The sequence below is a fragment of the Garra rufa genome, chromosome 13 (assembly GCF_049309525.1).
Source record: "Garra rufa chromosome 13, GarRuf1.0, whole genome shotgun sequence".
In the NCBI taxonomy this organism is placed as follows: Eukaryota; Metazoa; Chordata; class Actinopteri; order Cypriniformes; family Cyprinidae; genus Garra; species Garra rufa.
This window is the reverse complement of record NC_133373.1, coordinates 17930629-17956735: the sequence shown is the minus strand read 5'-3', so window position 1 is coordinate 17956735 and position 26107 is coordinate 17930629. Positions and strand designations below refer to the sequence as shown.

Genomic DNA, 26107 nt, shown 5'->3' with positions numbered 1-26107 from the left:
AATACATATAAACATGCATCGCGATTTCAAAATGAAAGTTTAAACCTTCGCTCTGAGTTTGCATGTGGCCAAAAATTGAAATTAAATGGATTCAAATGTCGTTAAATCACCCTGTAAAGTGAAACATCACCAGGCCGTTGGCGCCATTTGCAGGTATTTGTTATAATACATAATGTACTTAAATTGGTTATGTTCATATTATAGGCATATTACATTATTTATTGGTTCAACTTGTTATGTGGTTCAATAAAACCATGTAATTACTTGGTTTTGATACTTTATTTGAGACAATTATTATTGCCTCATTGTTATGTGTAAAAATAGTAATGCTAAAGCCTGGTTTTCAAAAATATCAGATTACTCAGTTGTCAAAATAATCAGTAGATTACTTGATAACCAAAATAATCATTCATTTACGGCCCTAGATTAGGTAAAACATTTCAAAATACAGCTGCATTGTTTTAATTTTTATGATTAAAAGACAAACATTTTGTCATTGAAAATTTCTTAAAAGAGTATTAAAATATTGTCTCATTGTAGTGAACCAAGTATACAAGCGTGATATAGCTCATAAATTTTCTAGTGTATGATATAGCCTTCATTCATCAGGTCAATGATATATTATATTATTAGAATTTGAAAGATAAAAAACAATATTGGTTGATAAGTTAGATCTCTGGAATTTAATTTTTCAGTATCTGTATGAACCCTGTATAAGTTACCAGTTCTCTGAGCATTTTAATGTTTTTGTTATTAATTGAACTGAACTGTGGTTTTCTGTAGTAAACTTTCTCTGTATATTTCCAATTTTATATTTCTTTTCTAGAACTTAATTAGTTTTGACTAACTATTTGAGTCTGAGCCTGTCAAGGGCTAGTGGCAATGACAGACACATTAATAGTTAGTTTCAAGGAAAATCATTTAAATAATGTTCTTTTTTTGTTTCTCAAATAACCCTGCATATGTGCCCACCCACACAAATTTTATATTTAAGAAAAGATTTTTGTTTGTTTAAGACAGTGTTTGATACATCGTATGATTAAGGAAAATGAATTGGCAAATAAAGGCTACTGTTTTCGAAGTATTTTTGTGGAATTCTTTTAGAGACGTGTGGCCAGATAATGATCAAGCTCTAGAATTCCCTGGTGATGATCTTTGAAATTGGTCTTACATGTTCAGTTGGCCTTTTTAGGGTATATGATATTCAGAAATGTATACCCTTGCTTTAGACAAAGGAATTAGTGTTTAAGACATGGATTGGATTGTCGCAGCATATTAGTTTGTCAGTTGTGCTCATTTTGTGTTTCTGTTTTTCTACTTTTGTACTCTTGTGCTTCTGCAGTATCAAGTTCCACTAGCAGCAGTGCACCCCGTCGGGACTCCCTTTTGGCCAGCTCAGACCTCTATAAGCGTAGTGGTGGTAGCAGCTTGACGCCCATTGGCCAATCTTTTTACAACAGCCTAGGATACTCTTCCTCCCCCAGCCCCATTGGACTGACACCGGGTCACTCCCCTCTGACACCTCCACCCTCTCTGCCCTCCTCCCACGGGTCCTCGTCCAGCCTCCATCTGGGTATGATCTCTTGTTTCAACTGATTTATCCAAATCAGAGTTTGTTTCCAGTTTTGGTTAAATGAAAACAATTTTCACACCAAGCTCAGGTCAAATGGCCTCAAAAATTGTGTAAAAATACTTTCAGCCCCCTGAAAAGTCTCTGATGCATGGTTTGTTTTGTTTAGTGCATTGGTTCGCAGATTTTGAGGCATGCCTGCCAGGGGTCAAGCACAGGTGCTGCGAGGGAAAGCTCTATACAAGCGAAGAAAATTCTAAATTCTAAATCCTGTTTTCCTCTCTTTCCTGCTCTTCTCAGGTGGTCTGACCAATGGCAGTGGACGTTATATTTCAGCTGCACCGGGAGCAGAAGCCAAATACAGGAGTTCGGGCAGTACCTCCAGTCTTTTCAGCTCTAGCAGTCAGCTCTTTCCTCCACCACGAGCCCGCTACAGCCGCTCAGATGTCATGCCTTCAGGGCGCAGCCGCTTACTAGAGGACTTCCGAAATAATCGCTTCCCCAACCTACAGCTGCGAGACCTGCCTGGTCACATGGTGGAGTTCTCTCAAGACCAGCACGGATCCAGGTCCCAGCTCCTCCCAATTTATACATTTGTGGGATTTTGGAAATCCAGGATTTTTTTTTTTTTTTTTTTCAGTAATGGAAAATAGGGAAGATTACCTTAATACCCTGAAAGATAATTAGTTATGTTTGAAAATGTTTAGAATCATGCAACGTTTAATACCTGTGTTCGTTGTATGTTAAAGCAATAAGCCCCAAGAAGCCGTGGTTTACAGTTTACAATTTATAACTGCTACGGGGCGTTGTTAGGCGTGACTCGAAGCGGAGTGCCTAAAACCCCATTAGCTGTTATAAGTTCACTGAAAACCAAGGCTTCACAGAGTTTATTGCTTTTATAAAATGGTTATTCCATATATGTATTAAGGTTTCACAAAATAAACATACCAAATAAAGTGTAATTATTACTAAATTATTGATATTAATAAAAACATTATTCTTCTGCCAAACAATGGAGTTCCTCGGTGGTTGTGGTTGCAACAGAGTGGTTGCCGAGCAACACACAGACGTAAACAAAGGTGTATGTTTGAGAGTAATTTACAATAGCTTTGAACCAATTTGAATCAAGGGCAGGAACTCTGTTTTATAATAGTCATTTTAAATTTTGTATCTGCTTATTAACTGTATTGTAAATGTTTCTTATAGTGACAGATAATAACTTTTTTTAACATTTTAGATTGTGTGTCTAGAAACATTGCAAAAATAGCAATTAAACACTTAAAACACTAATCCAAAAATATGCAAAATTTGCTGCTGGGGTGCGAAATCTTTAAATCGGTGCTCTTTGGTTATGGGATTATTTTATGTCCTCAAAAAAAATGCACAAAAAATACAACCGAAAATCTTGTGGAAAAAAATGTAAAAATCCTTTTCACATGGCTTTACAATAAAAAACAGCAAACGCGCACTGACGCATTGCGGCTAACTTGCCTTCATCAAGGCAAGTTCAGTACCTTGGTTTGATGAGTTTTTTTTAGGACTATTAAAACACTATTGTCTTATAAAATAAATTTCCTGGAAAATAATTTAATGAAAGATTGTGAAAACTGTAAGCATTCCTTTAAATCCCCAGAAATGCTTTTTTGTGTTTAATGTAAGGTCTTTTTTCAATGTCCAGGTTTATTCAGCAAAAGTTAGAGCGAGCAACTCCTGCAGAGAGGCAGATGGTGTTTGGGGAGATCCTACAGGCTGCTTACCAACTCATGACTGATGTTTTTGGGAACTATGTCATACAGAAGTTCTTTGAGGTAATTCATTTGAAGTGTTCTACCAGTTTCTAGGACTGTCTAGGTTGTGCATGGGTAAATTACTCATTCTGCTCCAATGCTTTGTCTTCCCATAAGGCCCTGTGTACCTTATTAAACCAGGAAAAAAAAAAATTAAAGATAATAATTTTAAATTTTTTTTGGAAATAATTATAATTTTGCATAATCTATAATAGACACGACTAGTTTTACTCATAGTGAGATTTTGAAGAATAATTATCATAATTTTATTGTAGTCATACATAATGTACAGTTTGTCTCAGTCATGCATTAGTTTGAATGGTGAGCTTTTATGCAAATCAAAATTAAATAAATTACTAATTACCATACTCTTGACACTGAAAAATGCATAGCCTCTACAAATTTATAGAAATTATGAAAAATCGGAATCGTTAAAAAAAAACACAATTTATGTATGTATTCCAACTTATGTCATTTTGCTGGCTGGTTTCCTTGATCTTAAATATATGGTGTCATTCACATTGCTGTCTCGCTTTTGTATAAACTTGGAAATTGTTGAAAAATTGTGTCAGTTCTAAACAGACAGTTGAAAAAAGCGTATGTTTCTGAAACTGTAAATGAAATGACGTTTGTGAATATAATATAAATGTATCTTTTGTGTGATGATGACTTGAGCATGATGCATTTCTGTCTTTGAGAGTAACTGTTTTCTCTGCTGCAGTTTGGCAGTGCGGATCAGAAACTTGCCCTTGCAACTCGTATCCGGGGCCATGTGTTGCCGCTGGCTCTGCAGATGTATGGTTGTCGTGTGATTCAAAAGGCTCTGGAATCCATCTCTTCTGACCAGCAGGTAATTGTAAGTTGCATTTTGTTTTCTTTTCACAATACACATTAAACCAAAATGTTAAAGATTGTTTGATTTTACTGTAGCTTTCTAAAGTACTGTCCACTAGGATTTAAAAAGAAATGCATTTAAGTGTACATGTATTAAAACTACTCGGAACTACAGTGTGAGTAGTAGTTCAGTTGAAGGTTTTAATTTATTTCTCGTGTGTCAGAGTGACATTGTACGGGAGTTGGATGGCCATGTGCTGAAATGTGTGAAGGATCAGAATGGAAATCACGTGGTGCAGAAATGTATCGAGTGTGTCCAGCCACAGGCTCTTCAGTTCATCATTGATGCCTTCCAGGGACAGGTATCAGCAGTACAGACACTCAAAACACCCAGAAACAGGATTTACATGGTGCTGGCAGACCAAATATTGATGCATATAATTGCATGTCTGTTGATAAACCTTTGTAGTCTGCTGTAGTCATTGTTAAACACATCTGCTAATTAGAATGAGATTATGCTATAGCGTTTATACCATGGTAGGCATTTTCTGTCTATATACTATATCAGTAGGCAGGACTGCTGTACGTTACTTATACATGGGTGCAGTTGCAAAATACTTAGACTAGTATTACAGGTTATTCATCTATGTTTTTAAGAGCGAGTCATTTGCATAAAAAACTTAGATTGGTCTAATTTGAAAATATAAGAGTTAAGGTCATTGCATGTTAAAATATAAATACAACCTCATGTTGTCAATCACATTTACACACTGCCTCTGAAACTTTGTCCATCATAAGGTTCGGATCAGGTTCGATTTTCTGAGTTTTCGCATCCGTAGCAAGCATTTTGATAGGAAAGGATGACGAATATGAAGAATACGAAAATTTCTGACTGTGTTCAATGACCTTAAGACTGATTATCCTTTATCTAACTGCTAGTTGGCCACAGTAGTACTTAAAACAAAGGTTAAACACTGTAGCTGTATCTATGACTGGCCCATCTGTATAACAAAAAAACAGTAATAAAAAATGAAGAGGGTGAGCCATGTCATAAGTAAAGATGAGGATTGGATGAAATGAACATAGGATAAATTTAGTTCTACTGCAGGTTAGGGGTTGCACCGACTGGTCAAATCCCCTGTCATGACGTTTTAAGCTTGACGTTGACTAGTCGCTGGTCCTATAGAGGACACAACAGGACAATAAAACTTTTAACTTTCCATACAGTTAAAATGACAAATATATTCATACTCTGAAAGTGCTCCAAAGGATGTGTGATTATACCATCTGGATGCTGGAAATTAAAAGGGAGAATGCATGTTTTAAACGGCTTATTGTACAGGTAAATCTATCGCTGTTCTAATCTAATGCGCTGCTGCGATGTAACACGCACATACACAGGTTACAGACAGTTGCTCATACATAACGCGCGCACATAATCATTTAATAGCACTGATATGTTTTGTCAGCACTGTTCTATGATTTTCAACTTAGAATCAGAAAAATTAGACTGATGTTAACCAGATGTTATTTAAGAAAATCAATAATAATATGATTGTCATGTAATGTTTTTTTAGTGAACTAAGGATGCAGCAGGATGTGTGTTAAATGTGTTTTTTTTTTTTTTTTTTTTTTTTTTTTTGGGTGTAGGTGTTTGTTTTGTCTACTCATCCATATGGCTGTAGAGTGATCCAGCGTATCCTGGAGCACTGTACCCAGGAGCAGACCCTGCCCATCTTGGAAGAACTCCACCAGCACTCTGAGCAGCTGGGACAGGTATGACTTCCTGAACGTTTCATCCAGGAATTCTAGAAATCTCTGATGTCTACCACTGTTGCTTTTAGTTAGTTTTCTTATTGTGTGGCCTCTTTTCATCTTTCAAAAGATAATCCCAGTAGAAAATGTTCAAATCGAAGTAATCAACTATTCAAAAGGGCCAACACGGGTAGCTGCCTTCTAAGAGGCTGTTTACACAGAACATGTTTTTACATTCCACTGGGCTTCATTTTCCATTACTTTTCTTTATAAACATACGCTACACAGACTACATTCAGGCTACATACATTGGCTATATTCACACGTTTTTTTTGGGATTGACAACCGCATTTACTTACAGGTCTGAGTTTTCAAAATGTTCCGTTCACACAACAGCTTACAGTAGCGTCTCAAATACTGACAGTATGAACGTGCAATGGGAGTAAAGCCTGTATTCCTTACCAGTAACCATAGCAACAGTGACCAAAGTAATATCGAAGATGGCAATGTCCATAAAACTTAGTCTTATAACTTTCTGACATGACAAGAGTCCAGTGGAGCCATCAATCAAACATTCACTTACCAACAGCAGCTTTTATATTTGGGTAAAGAGCGAAGCATTTGAGTAGCACGCAGAACACAAAACTGGTGGGAAAGGCTCTGGTGGAGACTGGATATAAAACTTTCAGATGATAGACAGCTCGTACCTCCATCACTGTAAGTTACTGAAACCACACATGAAAACATGCAACACACGGTAGACACATGTTTACAACAGGGCGGCTCTCTTGCACTGTATGACTAGAAGGACAACTAGTTGTCCAGTCCTGTTCCGTTAACACAACGCATGTTTTTCGAAAATGCGGTAGTGAGTCCTAAAAATAAACGGGTGTGAGTTTGGTTAGGGAATGCGGTTGTCACGCCTGTAAATAACCGTACTCTGTGTTAACATAACTGTATTAAGAAATCAAATACAGCACTGATAACCATATTCTGCTGCTGTGTGAATGTGGCCTTTGACTGTTGTGCTTGCATCGATTGACAGTTTTCTAAAAATGCAGCACTCCAGTTAAAGGAACCGTATGTAAGAAATTTATGTCAGTTAATCATAAAATGGCCCTGACATGTCACTAGACAATAAGAAATCATGTTCATTTCAAATACTTATATCACTGACAACAGTGGTCCGGCCAGGATATTGTCATTTAAAAGTGAAAGTTGCAGCCCTCAACTGATGTTATTGTTGTCATTTTGTGTTTTGGTCTGAGGCTCCACCCTCCAGCTATCTACCAATCACGAAGTCAGTAGAGTTTTGTGATCCGGGTTGCCAGCTCTGTTACAGCTGCAGCTATACGAACGTGTCAGATAAAACATGTATAACGTTACGAAACCTAAAGACCTCGTTATGAATCGAAATACGTCGTGACAAAGTCCGAAATAAAACAAGGATTTGTATAGGAGATGCCTTTGAAAGATGGAGACGGCTGAAAACGGAGAAGAATTTGAGGACAGACGCCAATGTTGCTAATTTTCTCCTGGACAGGTTAGATTCATCTATGTTTGGCTAACTTTGCTTCCGTACACAGTGGATTTTCCACAGTCGCCCGTGCTAAATGCGTTCATAAAAAGCTTTATATCGCACCACTTGCAGGGTATGAAAACAATCTATGTTCCGACTGAAATGTGGTATTACAGTACATCTTTACGAAATATTTGGCTAATCGCCATCTGTAAATTTTTGAGATACATAATTACTTCGCAAAACATCTCTTGTGAAGCATAAACATAATTAACAGAAGAAAAACAAATGACTGTATAGGACTCGTCACTTGCCGTTGGAAGCTCCTTGTAGCAGCCTACTCCTACAGCTTAGCTGGCAACCTCGAGTCAGGGGGGGGAGCGGGAGGGGATACACCGTTCTACAGTATTTTGAAAGTGATTGCAGTACCAGTTTTGGCCACAATCCTACATACGGTTCCTTTAATCTCGATCTTGCGTTTATTCATTCCACTGCCCTACGCCAACAACAACAAAAAAATAAAACAGTGTGAATGCCTTCTAAGGCTGCATTCAAACGTGACTGATTAGAAAAGGTCTTCATTGAAAACAATGCTTACTCAAATGCATGAGAGGTTTGACTAATGCTCAGTGCAGTGTTAGCATGTTGCTGAGCTAACAACTCTGCTCGTAAAGACCCTGCAGAATGGCACAGTTGTATTTTCGTTTTGAAACCAGAAGTTGAGAAGGAAAATGATTCAAAACTACTTTTTTACTTTTTTAAATTGTCAATAGCTTTTTAGTTTTTGAATCATTGTTTACTACTAGACATGGTGGTGGTATTTAGGAGGCAGGACATTTATCATTGTATAGTAAGATTTGTTGGACACATTTGGATTAGCCTTTGAGCACAGAATGAGAAAGTTCAACAACCCTCTCAACTATTGAGTGAAAGAGGACTGTTCTGCAATTGCCTTATTTTGGCATTATTAAATGCATTCAGTGCTACTAGTAGGTAAAATTAGGCAACTTAACTTTGCTTCATAGTTTTTGTATTTTTGTAGTTTGTGCCTGTGATAATATTATTTTTTTAATTCATTATAATTTAATTATGTTTTGAGATTGGTCACTGTACAGATAAGTACAATTTTATTCATTATTTCTGTGAATGGAAAGGAGGCCATGCAATGAGAAGAGCTTAGGGTTGTAGTACTTTGTGGGATAGGGTGGAGGCAATTGCATTGTTTTCTGCATGACTTGTTAATTTTTATACATTTTTGCCTACTTTGAAGTATCATTCAGTTGCTTTGAAGGATGTTCTTATGTCCAGTTAGATGTGCTGATGGATTTTTATGATGCAAAACATTACCCACCCCTTGCCCCCTCACTTATTTCATCTAGAAGTATCAAGGCGTTTCATTGGAGATGACCCCCAAAACATATTATACAGTGTCCAGCGATGCACTGTTCAAGGTCAGAGTCACGCGCATTCCTCCCACTCACAAGATCCTCCTGGCGTCTCCTCATCTACCTCCTAACCAGCCTGTGTTTAACATCTAGATGCTTCTGCAGTTGCTATTTGCATTGCAGGGTTCTTTTCACTCACACTTTTACCTGACAATGACTTTCTTCCTTTATGGCTGCCATCTCTCTACTTTCTGCCTAAAATCCAATCCTAATATATTATAGACCCTATTTAGTGTAGACACCAATTAATTTGACACAAGCAAGGCTGTGAGATAAAGATGTATTAGAGTGATGTCACAATGCCAAAATTTTGGTAGTCTGGTGGTCAATACCAATAAAATGTCAACTATAGCCATTACAATACTATAGCAAAAACTGTTTGAACAACTATTACTACTAATTATATGTAAATAATAAATTGAAATATGCAGCATGTGGACTTTAAATATTTTTCAGTTTAACATTTCTTTTAAAAAAGCCAAGTGAGAGGTTTGTGAAACATTTAACAAAGAGTGGTTTTGTAACTGTAGAGGCTTATTAAGGCTACTAAATGTATTCAGTCAACTGTGATTTGTTTTTTTATAGTCAATGTTGCTGTGTCAGGACTATTAATCTTTCTTTACGCTGCATGAGTTAATACACACCTATTTTTGCACATCAGATCCCATTCGTTATTATTATGCATTTACATCATGCCTGCACTTTCGAGACAACATGGCACTAACTCGATAGGGAGAATGACAGTTCTGTCAGTTGGCCCAGGGTCATTCTGCAATCCTTATTGAGACATGACATATTTGATCAACTGTACATCTAACCCTCACAGCCTTGTTTGTTGTCATCAAACTAAATAGGGACATTTCTCTTAATAAGGTCTATTTCTTTCTCTTTTTTTTTTTCTTATCTGTCTGTAATTCAGTGTTTCTGGCACTTTCAATAATTTTCTCTTTCTGCTACACCCAGAGCACCTCAGACCAACAACTTGATTTGTGATGTGCATCCATAATAGTTGTACTAATCTTGTACAAATAAACCTACCCAAAACAATAAAGTAGTGACCGCTTCTTCAAATTTTAGGGAAAGCTAAAATAGACAAAGGGTTTAGACAGAATCCCACAGCTTCTGACATAGGTGGCATAAACGTGCACGCCATCCAACTGAATTTTGGTGTGTCTGTATTTGAGTGGATCTTGTGTGGTTTCTTATATGGTTATTTGCCAAATACCAATTATTAGGTTCAATCATTGCTTAGATAAAATGGGAGTATTAATTCATCAGTAGACATGAATTTTTGAAATCACCCCACTGAGGGCCTGGAGATTTCAGCTTTGTTTAAGGTCAAATGTTTTATTGTGAGGGTATGTGGTTAAAGTAGCCTTTGCTCAGTCTTGTTGTATTAGTATTTCATGTCTTGTTCTGTTTGAGGTTTATTATTCATGAGCTGTTACCGTAATATTATGTATGTTCTTTCTCTCTCCTCCCACTGTCCTCTGCCTGTCTCTACCTGCAGGATCAGTATGGTAACTATGTGATCCAGCATGTTTTGGAGCACGGGCGTCCAGAAGACAAGAGCAAGATAGTGGCGGAGGTCAGAGGAAAGGTTCTGGCTCTGAGTCAGCATAAATTTGCAAGGTCAGTTCACCTGAGAGAGCTATATTGAATTGAATTGACATTTGTTTGACAAGTTTAAAAGCTGTACAAAATACAAGTATCCCATACACTTTTCCAAAAAAATTCTAGAGATGAAATGGTATGAAAATTTCATATCACAATTATAGTGACCAGAAACATTATAAAACTCTTAACGTGGATTATGTACTAAAACCAAATTTGGAGGACTTGTTAATAAAGCCTACTAGAGATGCGCGGATGGGCTCAATCGTCACCCGAATCCGCAGCTTCAAATAAATTATCCGCCCGCCACCCACCCGCACCTATGTTTTTCTCTAATTTAGATAACCGCACCCGACCCGCACCCGATCGTCATATTACACTTATTGTAATTCTTAGTTTTGCATGATGATATGATAAATTGATGGTTCATGAAAACAGCAGATTGATTCAGCTGATCTGCAAATCGCTGCACACTTATACATTTATCACTCATGATTTTAAGCCAAATCCATGCAGAAAAGAATAACGTTAACTGACATCTGGATGCGACTCTCCGCAATCTCTGACGAATTCGGTCGGGTTTTCTCTCTATTAGAGCCGCTCTGAACTTAGTATTTGAACGCATGCTTGGACTGAAGTTTACAGGGGTTCACCAGTTTAAGAAAGGTCTGAGCGTAAAAATCTGCTTCTTTTCATTTTTAAGGTATTGTTTTCATTATAATCTACTGATTCAAATAAGTAATCAATAATAATTATAGCCTACCACTGCGCGCCTAGCCTGACATGCTTTCGCGTAAGAATGAACAGGCAGCATGGACGCATCAGGCAAAATCGTCAAATATATTTCAAAAGAAGCCGGCGCCACGGTCCTGACCACATCACTGTCTTTACTGGGTGTTTTTAGGGAATATTTCAATTTATTAACATGCGACTGAATTAGCTATTCATGTGTTGGACTGTCATGATTTTGGCTAATGCAGGACACTTCTGAATGATGCGCATCAGAGACGTGGGTAAACGCAAAGCGACCAATGCACTACACCGCTGCATTACCGTGCTCAATAGCATTAGCACAGGCATAACTCCCTTCAAACTTTATATGGAATGTCAACGTTTCTGTCACCAAAAACTTAGAACAGGCAAACACACACACGCACACAAATGAAATCGTCTCTGCCTGATGAAAAACATATTTAAAACACGTTCAAGTTTTAGAAAATGTAGTTAATATTTGCATCATTATTGATTTATCTCATCCACCCGCGACCCACCCGCAAATAATCAGAATGCATTTTTTTATTACCCGACCCACCCGACCCGCGGATTAACCGCAGCGCCCGCGGATATAACCGCCATCCGCGCATCACTAAAGCCTACTATTTACAAACAAGCAGCAGAGCCCAGAATATGCACAGAATGCGCAAAGATTCACATTAAGTGCTTTCCTCCCATAGATCCGTTATAAAGAAAACATTTAATGTGGCTTAATGCATAGATAGATAAAAAAAATACCAAATTATATCAAATAAAAGACCAAATTTGGTATACAGGATGTACTATTTGCAGGTGTGTCCAGAATATGAACTCGCTGACCAAGTTTCACATCAAGCTGTTTACTCCCATAGATAACCATTGTAGTATTTATATATTTATATATTATATTTAGCATTTATAACATAAATTTACAGCATATATTAACACATGCAGTTAGTGCAAATTTAAGCACATCCAGACATGTTATTGGTAACACTTTCTATGAACCCCTTATTTATAGTACATTATAAGGGTATTTCTAAGGAATTATAATAAATGCTTTATAAAAAAAACTTTATAATGTATTATATCATCTCATGAATAATCATAACAACAATTATAATACATTATAAAACTTACGTTTTTGAGGTTATAACTTTTAAGATTATGATTATTTATAACACAATGGACACCAAATAAACTACTTCATCATCATATTACATTTATTTTTTATTATTTATTTTATTATGATGGTCCCCTTAGTCTATTGACTATAAGCAACTTTGCAACTACATGTCAACTAAAACTCCTTAGACTTAAGGCCTTTCCACACTGAGAGCGAAAAAGCGAAACGAATATCACACACGATGACATGCTAGAATAAAACAACAGATTCATATGGATGCTTCCACATAGACCATGAACATTCGCACACCGAAAAAGCGAATATTTTTTTAACAACCAGTCCTATGAATCTTTTCAGTTTCGCAAAGCGAAAACACGGCTGTCCTATAGGATTTGAGCATTACATTGCGTGCCCGGAGCAGTTGCTATTGCCAGGGGTGATAGCGTTCCGGCACCACGCCGGATTTCCGGCGTACTGTGGCTGCGGAAAAAAAAAATCAGGTTCGCGGATATTGATCTGTCATTTTTCTAAATCTGAGATGTGCAGGTCAGAGAGCAGCTTTAACGCTCATCGACTCAAACAAGTCACATTCTAGCCGATGAGCCAATCAGAAGTAGGGAAGGGGCGGGCCTTGTCTTTGTCAAATAGATTGATACAGGTTAACGGCAATGCTCCATGCGCGAAGGTGCTTTTAGCTCCCATACTGTACAATTGTCTCCTACTGGCAACTCAAACCGTAAGTCATGGCTATGTTTATGAAGCCAGGGGAAGACATTAAGGATTTCGATAAAGGCATATTTACAGGGCTCGCAAAATCGCTAGCCCGACGTCCCGGAGCTATTGTGTTTACCAGTCGGGCTACCAACATTATTTGACCGGCTGCCCGACGGGCTATCCTGATGTAGAGGGCTCATGGGGTCCTTAAAACTCCTCAATTTAGTTGTATCAAATTTAAGGCCATAAAAAGTGGTAAATATTTTAAATAGTAAAAGAAGAGGATTAATTATTTTAAGAGGTCTTACAGTTGGGGACGGAAAGACGAGAATCGCGATAGAGCTGGATTAAACTTTAAGAGGCAATGATTTCATTGAATAAATATGCTCACTGCACGTTTCAAAGTCAAAACGCGGCACTGTTGTCTTTATATGAATGTATCTGAAGGGAACCGACTGTCCTCAGAAACGTGTCGTTGGCATTTTCATTTCATGACTGATAAAACAGCGTTAATGCTGCTTTGCTTTCAGCCATTCTTAGGGAAACCGTAATATTTCAGCGCTCCTAAAGCGCCCCCTCGTGACATAGAATTAATTTGCACGTCCAATTTTTTAGCTGTTTTTGGTCAGATTATTGCAAATCTCGACCAATGTTTTTTATGCAAACACATGCTTTCTAAAAATCTAAACAATTAGGACATTGTTTTAAATAAATGTTATGCATTATATACTTGATTTATTCATTTTAATGGGATAAAGGCTGAAATGCCAATCTATAAGCTTTTTTTTGTGAAAAACCTTTATCTGACTGAACTGAACCAACAAGTTATGTGTTAAAAGTGCGTCGCATACATAGTACCTCCACCCCACTCACCTCGGGGGCAAGGGAAAAAAAAGTTCAGGCTCAGGAATTTTTTCCACTATCAGGCCTGTATTGCACAAAAGGATGATACTGGTGGCGCTGTTTCAAAAACCAGTCAGGGTTTCCACGGGGTCTTAAGTCTATAATTTAAAAATCAAAATTTTAGGCCTTAAAAAGTCTTAAATTAGCTGTTCTAGGTCTTAAATAATTTTACACAGGTCTTATTTTTCCGATGTTCATGTAACGCTACCTCTAATGCTCATTTAAATTCTCTTTTTGTTGTTTCCGTGGTGTTGTAGTTCTTTATTTCACTATTGCAAATATAATTTGCTGTATTTAAACTACAAATGAGACCAACATGCAATAGCCAATCAGCTTTCTGTTATTGGCGCGAGTATCACTCGGATTGTGCAGAAGTTGTTTGGCTAAGGCCATTTGCTAACAACTAGATTTTTTTCTCCCTCTGTGGAAGTTACTGCGTCTTCAGAATCGCAGTAGCAGAATACAGGTCAAACGACCTTTTTCTGTATATAATGTTATCAATAATAAGAAGAAATATAGGTCGAGCTAGCTGATCGCCAGCCTTCAAAATACTTTTAAAATGTTTTTTTTTTTCTTGCCCGACCGAACAAACCGCCTGATTAAAACTGAAGTGACAAAAACAACTAGCGAAGCATCGAAAGGCAAGAAAGATTCACATTTTAATACATTCAACGTAAACAGAAATTGATAATGGATAGTGTATTTCTGGTCTATTTGTGACATACTTTAAAACAAATGAATGTAACAGCACTCTAAAGAAACACACTGAGGTAAAAATTTCAAATGTATAGTTTATTTATAACACGATATAGTTCAGTAATATACCAAGTGAGCTTTTTGCTGAAAATTCTCACAATTACAAATGTTACATTAATTTTAGCTCAATAAAAAAGTAGTTAGTCAAGTAGTTACTTAGAAGCATTGTCCTAGCCACGTTTTGCTATAATTCAGGGTTTCTTTGAATCAGTTATAACTCGCTCATGAAGTGACTTACCGCCTCCTGCTGGTAGTTTAGTGTGTTTAAAAGTATGCCTCCACACCCAACATTTCTAATGTATATATTTATAAATCAATAAATGTATTTAAAACATTAATCTCACTTTTAATTTTGCAGTGTAAATTATGTAATCTCACTGCTAACAGCCATTCAGAATTTATTGATTAATTCATAAAATAAATTTCAAAGGTAATGCATACATTTCAAAAGTAAAAAAAAAGGCCTTTATAAAGGTAAATCAAATATGCAGATTTAAGATGTAAAAGCTAATAGAGCACTGATGAAAATATTGCTTCAGAATTTTTTTTTACATCAGATATTTCTAGTGGTACTTTTATGGGGATATTTTGTGTGGAATAGTATCTGCTGATATGAAAAGTTCACTGTATATCATAGTAATAAATTTAATTTATGACAGCCATGAAATTTGTTTTTACTTTTTACATTAAACACATTAAATATTACATATGCATGTAATATAATATCTTTTTCCATTACAGGTTTCGGTCTTAAATTTCATATAAGGTGTTATTAAAAAGGTCTTAAAAAGTCTTAAATTTCACTTGTTCATATCTGCAGAAACCCTGCCAGTGTAAACGAACACAAAAGGAAATATATTGCAAAAGCAGACTGTGATGACTCATGACCAGAAAATGATTACCAAAAAAAAAGTTTTCTCATCTTGTGCTGCAGAAGTAGAAGTGGTTCAGTCCAAATGCTGTATTTGAAGTTAAATCCAAGTAATACTGTTTATGTATTTCAATTCATAGATAATAACCAATGATATTTGAATTATATTTTGATCACTATACTAGGAAATGTTTCCAGCTTCCTTAAAGTATTTGGTCATCTTTATGGAAGTTTTTTCCTAACAAAATTAAAATGAAAATTTAAATGCCTAAAAAGATCAAATAATAAATCAAAATCTCAAAACAACTCCTCAAATGATAAATCAAATGCTCAAATTAATAAATAATAAATCAAACTCTTAAAATGGCTTCTCAAATGAGAAATCAAATGTTCAAATGCGATTTCATTTTCTTATTTGGGGAAGCATAAACTGTATCAAAAATCAAATTAAAAATTTTTGGTAACACTTTCTATGAAGCCCGTATTTATAATACATTATAAGGGTATTTCTAAGGCATTATAATGAATGCATAATGCATTATAAAAAAACTTATAATATGTTATACCATCTCATGAATAATCGTAACAACAATTATAATACATTATAATACTTGAGTATTTGAGGTTATAACTTTTAAGATTATGATTATTTATAACACTCAATGGACACCATATTAAATCTACTTAATTTATAATGGACTATATCATGTTACATTTATTTTTTTACATTATATTACATTTTATTTTGATGGTCCACTTATTCTACTTAGTATAAGCTTAAACTTTCCAACTACATTTCAACTAACACTCTTTAGAGTATTAGTAGACTTAGGTTAAGGTTAGGCTATGTAGAAGGTTCATGTACTTGCAAAGTTACATATAAAATAATATAATAGTTTATTTTTGGGGAAAACATCTAAATTTAGTGTTAGCATATATTTAGCATACTATTAATGATAATTACTGCTGGCTGACATGGAGTTGCAGAGTTACTTATCAAAAGCTGTCTAAAGGGTATCATCAACATAATCAAACTGATAATACAAATGTGTCATTAAACATTCATCTGATCTGATGCCTGATCTTAGGGGTTCTTTGGGAAATATTATTATAATTACTTATAAGTGGTCTTTGTATGCTTTAAGTAAAGTGACATGAGCAAAATGGCAAGATATGAGACTTACAATACGTTATAACTATGAGGAGGTAATCATACTCTTAAAAGCTATAACCACAAATAAGTAAAAATTATAATACATTAAAACTGTTTTTATGAATACTCATGAGATGATATAACATATTATAAGGTTTTTTATAATGCATTATGCATTCATTATAATGCCTTAAGAATACCCTTATAATGTATTATAAATACGGGCTTCATAGAAAGTGTTACCAAATTTTTTGTATTTTATATTTAATTTTCATTATTAACCCAGTATTAACCTGTCATAATTAAATCTATAATTCAGTGCTCAAATCATAAATCAAATGCTCATACCGACATGACAAATAATAAATCAAATTCTCAAACCAACATCACAAATGGCAAATCAAATGCTCGTACGGACATCGCAAATGATAAATAAAATACTCAAACGGAAACTGCAAAAGGCAAATCAAATGCTCAAATGGACATCGCGAAAGACAAATCAAATGCTCAAATTATAAATCAAATTCTCAAATGATAAATAAAATACTCAAACGGAAACCGCAAAAGGCCAATCAAATGCTCAAATTATAAATCAAATGCTCAAATCGACATCGCAAATGATAAATCAAATGCTCAAATTATAAATTAAATGCTCAAATGAAAACCGCAAAAGGCAAAACAAATGCTTAAATGATCAATCAAATGCCAAAACCGAGACCGCAAATGGCAAATCAAATGATCAAATGGACATCGCAAATGATAAATCAAATACAAATGAGGAGTGTCAATCAAGCATAGTGAGGGCGGAGCTTTAAGACGAGACGAGCAAGATCACGAGTAAAATCTTTGCTTGACAGGAGCGAGCTGCCATTAAAACCTGCCACAAAGATGAGTGTGAACGAACATACAGTACCACCTGGGTCTTTTTCTATTAAATTGGCACCTTGTACAATATATAATTACTTTTTTTTCCCTAAATGCAGCGAGTCCTGCTACAGCGTGAACCACAACGGTAAGCACGATAAGTCAATATTCAACATTAACCGCCTCAAGATCTCACTGTTTACACTCCGATTCATGCACGTGAGCAAACAGACAGTGCAATTTCTACACTTATTTACCTGTACCGTACCTTATATTTTATTCCCTTTATGTAATAGAGTTAATACAGAGCACGTCCCGTGGCAATAAGCGCCGGTGTTCTATTTAGGGGTACATTTCATATCAGCCAAAAAATCATGAAATCAGTATCAGTACTTTTTAAATGAATAAACTAGGAGGTTGAATAATATATCCCTTAATGTGCTACATTAATTATTTGGCAAGCTTAAGCTCTAATGAAAATTAACATTAACATTAATGAAAAATAACATTTGATTCATTATTTTGTCAACTGTGTTACTGACAAATACTGTGTCAAATGAAACATGAATGAAGTACCACATGTTTGATAACAGATTTGTTTGGAGGTTTTTGAATCTGTTCACCAGTTTGAGGTTATCTGTCCAACTGATTTAAAAATATGAATGTGGGGCTTCATAATGGGTGTTCTGTGGGATGCTATCATGAAAGATGGAAATTTTCTTTAACATAAATACTAGGGATTTGACGAGATCTCATGGCACGCGATCTTATTCCTGAATGACAACGATTCAGCGGTGTCTATTACAACTGTTTCACACACTCCACTGACGCTTACGATGTTAAGGTATTAAAGACATTCAAATCTGCATTCTTGCTGCTGCTGATTCAGAAAGAGCAACACAAACTAAACCAAATAATAATCATTATTACTTTGTTATAGACATTTAAATAACATAAGTACTGGAATAAAACACATATCTTAACATGTATGTATTGTAAGGCTTATCCTCTTCCGCCAGGAGGTGGCGACAACTGCACGTTTTAAAAAAGTATTTCCAATTTATAAAAGAAAATAGTTTTTCAATTTATCCAGAATCATGCAACTTTGGTTTACATGTTTATTACTGCATATAATTCATTAAAATAGAAGTTTAACTTCATAAAGTACAAGTTCATATCAAAATGCACCTACGTTTTTTTTTTTTAGTGTTTTTCAGTTGAATAAAATTTTTCCCTATTGTCTCCTTATATATTTCATCATTGAGCGTTTCTTTAAAAAAAGTTTAAAAATCTGATCTTTTTCTCGTGAACCCAGTATCATGTCTCGTCTCATGAGTCACACCCCAAATAAATACACAATATGCTAAATTTAGTATTATCCACCATCCTTACCCAAGACGTCCATCTCCAGACTTCTCCTTTTTTTCTGTTGGTTTAGTTCACATTTAAAAGATTTGGTGCATTTATTTAATATTTAAAATCACGTCCATCAATCGGATCGTCCGATGGCTGTAAACAGTGCCCTAACAGGATGTGCACTCCATTATGGATTAAAAGAAGGGAATAAAATAGGGTAAAAACAAAGTAAAAGAATGTAGAACAGGTAAATAAGTGTAGAATTTGTTTGCTCAAGTGCATGAATGGAGTGTAAACTGAGAGATCTTGAGGCAGGTAAAAAGCGTTTGGTTAATGTTAAATATTGACCTATCGTGCATACCGTTGTGGTTCACGCTGTAGCAGGACTCGCTGCATTTGGGGTAAAAATGAAGGAATTATATATTGTAGAAGGTGCCAAAACAATAGAAAGATACCCGGGTCCCATTGTATGTTCGTTCACACTCATCTTTGTGGCAGGTTTTGATGGCAGCTCGCTCCTGTCAAGCAAAGATTTTACTCGTGATCTTGCTCGTCGCGTCTTAAAGCTCCGCCCTCACTATGCTTGATTGACACTCCTCATTTGTATTTGATTTATCATTTGCGATGTCCATTTGATCATTTGATTTGCCATTTGCGGTCTCGGTTTTGGCATTTGATTGATCATTTAAGCATTTGTTTTGCCTTTTGCTGTTTTCATTTGAGCATTTAATTTAAAATTTGAGCATTTGATTTATCATTTGCAATGTCGATTTGAGCATTTGATTTATAATCGGAGCATTTGATTGGCCTTTTGCGGTTTCTGTTTGAGTATTTTATTTATCATTTGAGAATTTGATTTATAATTTGAGCATTTGATTTGTCTTTTGCGGTTTTTGTTTGAGTATTTTATTTATTATTTGAGCATTTGATTTATCATTTGCGATGTCCATTTGAGCATTTGATTTATACTTTGAGAATTTGATTTGCCTTTTGCGGTTTCCGTTTGAGTATTTTATTTATCATTTGCGATGTCCGTACGAGCATTTGATTTGCCATTTGCGATGTTGGTTTGAGAATTTGATTTACTATTTGTCATGTCGGTATGAGCATTTGATTTATGATTTGAGCACTGAATTATAGATTTAATTATGACAGGTTTATACTGGGTTAATAATGAAAATTAAATATAAAATACAAAAGATTTTTAATTTGATTTGATACAGTTTATGCTTCCCCAAATGAGAAAATGAAATCGCATTTGAACATTTGATTTCTCATTTGAGAAGCCATTTTAAGAGTTTGATTTATTATTTATTAATTTGAGCATTTGATTTATCATTTGAGTTGTTGTTTTGAGATTTTGATTTATTATTTGATCTTTTTAGGCATTTGAATTTTCATTTTAATTTTGTTAGGAAAAAACTTCCATACATCTTAGTTTATTGTCCAACCTGTAACTGTTTCATCTCTACTACATTCAGATTTTGGAGGTTTTTGTTTCAAAGGGGTCATCGGATGCCCATTTTTCACAAGTTGATATGATTTGTTAGGGTCTTAATTAATGAGAAGTATAACATACTTAAAATTCCACAGTGGTAGTGTAAAAAACACCCTTTTTACCTTGTCAGAATCAGCCTTTTTCACAGCGAGCTGTTTTGCTGCATTTGCCTTTAAATGCTAATGTGCTCTGCTCACCCTGCCCTTCTCTGCCCTGGGGTGATGAGCTGTAATGTTTACTTTAGCCACGTTTAGCTGCGAAACTTGCTAACTAACACATTATTAAGAAAGGTGATTTGCAGAGATGCATAAAAAAACCTTACACTCATTTCTGCTGTATGAGACGCTGTATCATGAATGATTCGCACAAACATAGATCGCCGGGCGCATTTTCTTCAAAAACAAAAGCTGCCTCTTCAGCAGCTTTGGTCATGGCTTTGGTCATCTGAAAACTAAAAATTTCCCTTTATTTTGTTTTTGTATGTCTCTTGTAGTAATGTTGTAGAGAAGTGTGTGATTCATTCGTCCCGTGCAGAGAGGGCCCTGCTGATCGATGAAGTCTGTTGTCAGAAGGATGGCCCTCACAGTGCACTCTACACCATGATGAAGGACCAGTATGCAAATTATGTAGTGCAAAGAATGATTGACATGGCTGAACCCGCCCAGCGCAAGATCATCATGCACAAGGTATAAGCACAAAATGATGTCGCATCAGTAAAATAATAATTGTAAAAAAATTTAATAACAAATAATCATCACAAGCAGTATTCTAAACCGTTGCTGATTTGTCACTTCCAGATTCGACCCCATATTGCCACTCTTCGTAAATACACATATGGAAAACACATCCTGGCTAAGTTGGAGAAGTACTACATGAAGAGCGGGTCAGACCTAGGCCCTATTGGAGGCCCCACCAATGGCCTAATGTAGGGGCCTCGCACCCAACCCATGCCCCTTTCCCTCAAAACCACGTCTGTTATGGACATCTCCACCGTGGAGTTTATACCCTTTAGGGGTTTTACCAAAAAAATTAAGAAGAAAAGAAGTAGGCTTCACCTAAGAATGCTGAGACGTCTGACCAGACCCTGGTGCAGTCCCCATTGTTACCTCCACCTCCCCCCTACCTACAGTGTGCATGGTCTGTAAGCTGTTTCCTGGATAAAGCACAACACCCTTGTTTATGATGTAATTGATGTAACTGACTGTTTCTTTATTTTCTAGTAAATATCTTGTACATTTTTTACCTTGTACATTCTCTGTAGAAAAAGAAATGTTTGCTGAAAATTTACAGTTCTTACAATTTACACCAGCAAGTGACTTTATAAGGCCAAACTTAGTGACCCTTTTTGATTTTTTCTTTTTTCTTTTTGTTTTTATATCCATACTTCTTAATGGCACATTTAAGAAGTGTGGTACATTTAAGCCCTGTTTTAGCCTGATGGTACACATGCCAAGTCTGCTGATGAAAAAAATAATGAACCAGTCAGCTTGGTCTTAAAAAAAATCTTGCTTGTAGACGACCACTTCCATCTGCCATGCCATTGAGTTAGTTGCATTAAGATATTCTCAACCAATCATAGAGCTTTGCTGCCTAGAGTTTGCTACCTTTAAATGAGGATTGTATCATTCAAAAGTGGTTCGAAGTGGCTGCAATTGCCATCTCTCTTCTTCTTTCCTTCCCTCATGTGCGCTCCTTATTTGATTAACTGCTACGTTTTTTTGTTGTTTTTTTTGTTCTCGAGCGTGTTGTTGCAGTATACTATTTACCCTACTGACCAAGTCTGTTGCACACAGCTATTATCTTGGTTCACTATTATGTTTCGAATGAAGTGTAAGGACACCAGTGCACCTGGCATTTTACACAGCTACACAGCTATGAGTTAGACCGATACCTGGAATTTTTCCATTTAGGGGTGCGTGGGAGGTATGCGAGACGTGCAAGGGGTGGGGAGATTTGGCATGCTGTGTCTGGATTTAATGTTTTAATGGAATGATTTTTCTTTGTCATCATGTCTGTGGAACTTCTGTCTGTTGAGTAGTTTTTTTTAAACACTGCCCTAGAAACAGTATGGTTGTGTACTGATTATCATCTCTTTACATTGTAATAGCTTAGGCAAAATGTATAGCATCTTCATGTACAAGTATAAATATTAAATTGTTGCTGTTTTTCGGTTGTGGGGGGAGACGGCTCTTGAGTTTTAGATGACACTCTCCTGGGCAAAGTGGATACGTTGGAGGGTGACGTTCCTGTCCTTGGAGTTGTTTGGCTTCAGAGCAAATAGGACAGAACTGATTTTATGAACGTGAGACATTGTGGGGTAGGATCAAATTTGCAGCATTCAGCAGTGTGTAGATTGAGAATGTGCAAGAGTGTACTTTTCAGAGAATGGATGTGGGGCTGCCGTCTTTTGCTGCACAATTTTTTCTGTATGGCTAATATATTAATGGCTTTTGTTCCTTTGCTTCATATGGATAAATGTAGAATATGTGTAGTATATGTGGAGTTATTAAGTGTAAGTTTATTAGTTAAATAGAAGAAAAAAGAATCTAGTTGTGATGTTGGACAGGCCTTGCTATATTGCGTAGTGATTTGCTTTTATTTTGTCTGTACAGTTGTACATTTGTAAACGTTAACGCTGTAAATGGAATGTCTTTTACACTTTTTGGGGAAGAAAATTCAAAAATGTGCATTTTGATGTGTGAATATTCATCACTCCTTTCCCTTTGAATATAATGTATACAGTTTTCTTTGAACAAGCGTTATTTTAAAAAAACAAAACAAAAAAAAAAACCTTTTTATGCATCACAATCTCAAGATGGTTTTGTTTTTAATCAGTTCTTGGAAAAGGTCAGCCTCTTTATGTACCTGGAGCAGTGACACCTTCTGTTAACAGTCATTTTGACATGTGGCAGTTGAATAAAATAACAAAATTTATGAATTTAAAAAAAAAAAAAACATGGGGCTGTCTTTGGTTCTACCTGCTACCATGGAAATTTCACAGGACAAGAATTATTTTTGTATAAAGGAGTGCTGTATTTTGGAGCAGCCACTAACTTGTAAGCAAAATAATTGTAAGATATTGTCAATTATATAAATATGAACATATGAGTTTTGTCACACTGTCAAAGTCATGTACATTTTCTGGTGGCCTTATGTACATTTCCAGATGTTAGATAAACTTTTTTTTTTGGAAGCAGAATTGTGACTATGTATGATTAAACTGTTCTTCTAACATTTGATTTAAGTGTCTGAAGCTCTATTATTCACTCTAAATACATCACCCTTATTAACAGCTGAAAGGAATATTTCTGGCTAAGTATTCCTCATTGAAATGTTTGTGGGGTGCTGTCGAATGTTATACAAAACATTTATTAAGCTGAATTAAACAACTTACGAAAGGTTAAAAATTTAATAAGTTATGTTAACCAACTTTGGAATGTTACTTTTGCTAAAATTATTAAATGCCATTCTTCCACTAACAGTCCGTGACTGTAACAGTAAATGTACAAAACTGTTTCTAGGTGTAACATGCCTCAAATGACTAAAACCGTGGACCTCATATGAAAACAGACTAGGAACTCTTCTCGTGTGCTGTCATGTTTTGTAAAAAAAAAAATGAAACAATTCTCACTTCTTAAATCTTATGGGACTTTCCACGTATGTAAATTCTGTTCTTTAAATTCATACTTCAAACCAGTGGGCACTCTCGTGCAGAGTCCAAGGTCGAATTTTCAAAAATCTTTAGAATTAACATTTAAGTTACAGAATAAGTTGCTTTAGAAACTCTGGCATTTTAAATCATTTTTAACGAAAAACGTATTCATCTCATGAATTAAAAAAAAAATCAACCTACATTTTATGAATGCATAAATTCTTATGATCTTGCCTTCTCCTTCTAAGACATTTAATAATGGTAAAGATGACCAAGGAACGAGGAAATATGGGATCAAACTGTGTAAGCAAAAAGATTTTAATAAACAATGGACAATAAAATATATATTTTTTAAAGTCTTCTATTGGGGAGAAGTGTGAATGCACATGGGGGAAAAACATGTATGGTGCAGCTTGCAGAGAGCACAAGGCAATAAATTACATGTATAAAACACCTGTATTCTGTTTTTGGAATAATTTGTTTGATAACCTTAATTGGAAAAAAAAAATCTAGTCTCGACAGCAAATATTCGCTCTAACAAACAAACTTCTTTCTCCGAAGCTGATCCATAGGTTTTACCCTGTCAAGAAATGTACACAAAACTTTAGCGCTGACACTGAAATTACATGCTGACTTTTTGTTTGAACTCTGATGAAACGGTGGTACATCTGTTTTGGTTGTGTTACTATTCTTAGAAGCTTTGGAGTGATATTGGCGTTTTTGTCAAGCAGAATTTTGTCAGGCTTCTTAATTCACCTGAGAAACATTATTTTTTATATTCTTTGTTGTGCTATTTTCTTAAATGCATTGTAGATCACTTCTGTGGGTGAAGGCACTTGGTCACAGCTCATTTACAACAGGTAAGCTATTCCTGCTTGAAATCAGTAAAGTTACTGATAAAATTTAAAGGTTCTCACCAGATGGCGCTAGTTTGCTGAGTTTTTACCATAAGACAGTGGTCTTTAAGTACATTACTTACAGTGCCAGCCAGGTTATTACATTTTGACCATAAATGACTTTGTTCAAAATATCTGAAGAGAAAACATGGCTTTACTGTTTCAACTTACAAATCAAACAGCATTTGATTAACAGTATATTGGAATAAATGTTTTTTTACACTAGTTTTTTCCTACACACTTTTCAAAGTATAAAAACTAAGGATGAACAGTTAAAAGATCTGTGGTAACACCACTTGACAAGAAATAAATGTTAAAAAGTGAAAGAATTGCTTTCTCACATACACTACATTGCCAAAAGTACTGGGACCCCATTTCAATGAACAGGTTTGACTACTTTAGTAATTTCCATGAGTATAAATCTTAATGTTTAAGCATGTAATGATATTCTTTTGGGCATTGTGTGCTTCTAATTTTGTAGCAACAGTTTGCATGGGGCTCTTTTCTATTCTAACAGGACCATGCCTCTGTGTATAAGGCAAGGTTCAAAAGGAAATGATTGATTCAGTTAGTGTGGAAGAACCTGACTGGTCTGCATAAAGCAAAGTCTTAATCCCAGCTGAACACCTTCAGTGACTTCAAATGCAGACCTTGCGCCAAAAACTCCAAAACCAAAAACCAATGACTTGTACATACACTATATGGACAAAAGTATTGGGACACTCCTCCTTTAGAAGACAAAAGGCACTTTCAAAGCTGTGGCAACAAAGATGGAAACGTTATTCATGTATTTAAAAATTGTATTTCTATCTCTGTTGCAACCGTTTCGGAAGTGTCTAAAATGACTGTACCCATATGTACAAGACATTGGTGTTTGGTGAGTTTTTTGCTCAAGGTCTGCATTTAAAGTCACACCAGAGGTGTTCAGCTGGGTTTAGGACTTTGCTTTATGCAGACCAGTCAAGTTCTTTCACATTGACTTAATCATTTATTCTAGAACTTTGCCTTATACACAGAGGCTCAAAACTGTTGCTATAAAAT

At 35.6% G+C, this 26107-nt stretch overlaps 1 protein-coding gene across 1 annotated transcript in view; it reads left to right on the top strand.

The window, feature by feature from the left end:
* The window catches only part of pum2 (pumilio RNA-binding family member 2), a 93596-nt gene extending 69839 nt beyond the window's left edge, over positions 1 to 23757 (top strand). The window contains 10 exon segments of the mRNA XM_073852982.1: positions 1343 to 1573; positions 1871 to 2138; positions 3249 to 3378; positions 4079 to 4213; positions 4416 to 4553; positions 5842 to 5967; positions 8845 to 8916; positions 10421 to 10542; positions 21012 to 21204; positions 21316 to 23757. Coding sequence (XP_073709083.1) covers positions 1343 to 1573; positions 1871 to 2138; positions 3249 to 3378; positions 4079 to 4213; positions 4416 to 4553; positions 5842 to 5967; positions 8845 to 8916; positions 10421 to 10542; positions 21012 to 21204; positions 21316 to 21447 — 1547 coding nt within the window. The 3' untranslated portion in view covers positions 21448 to 23757.
* Positions 23758 to 26107: the final 2350 nt, after the last annotated feature.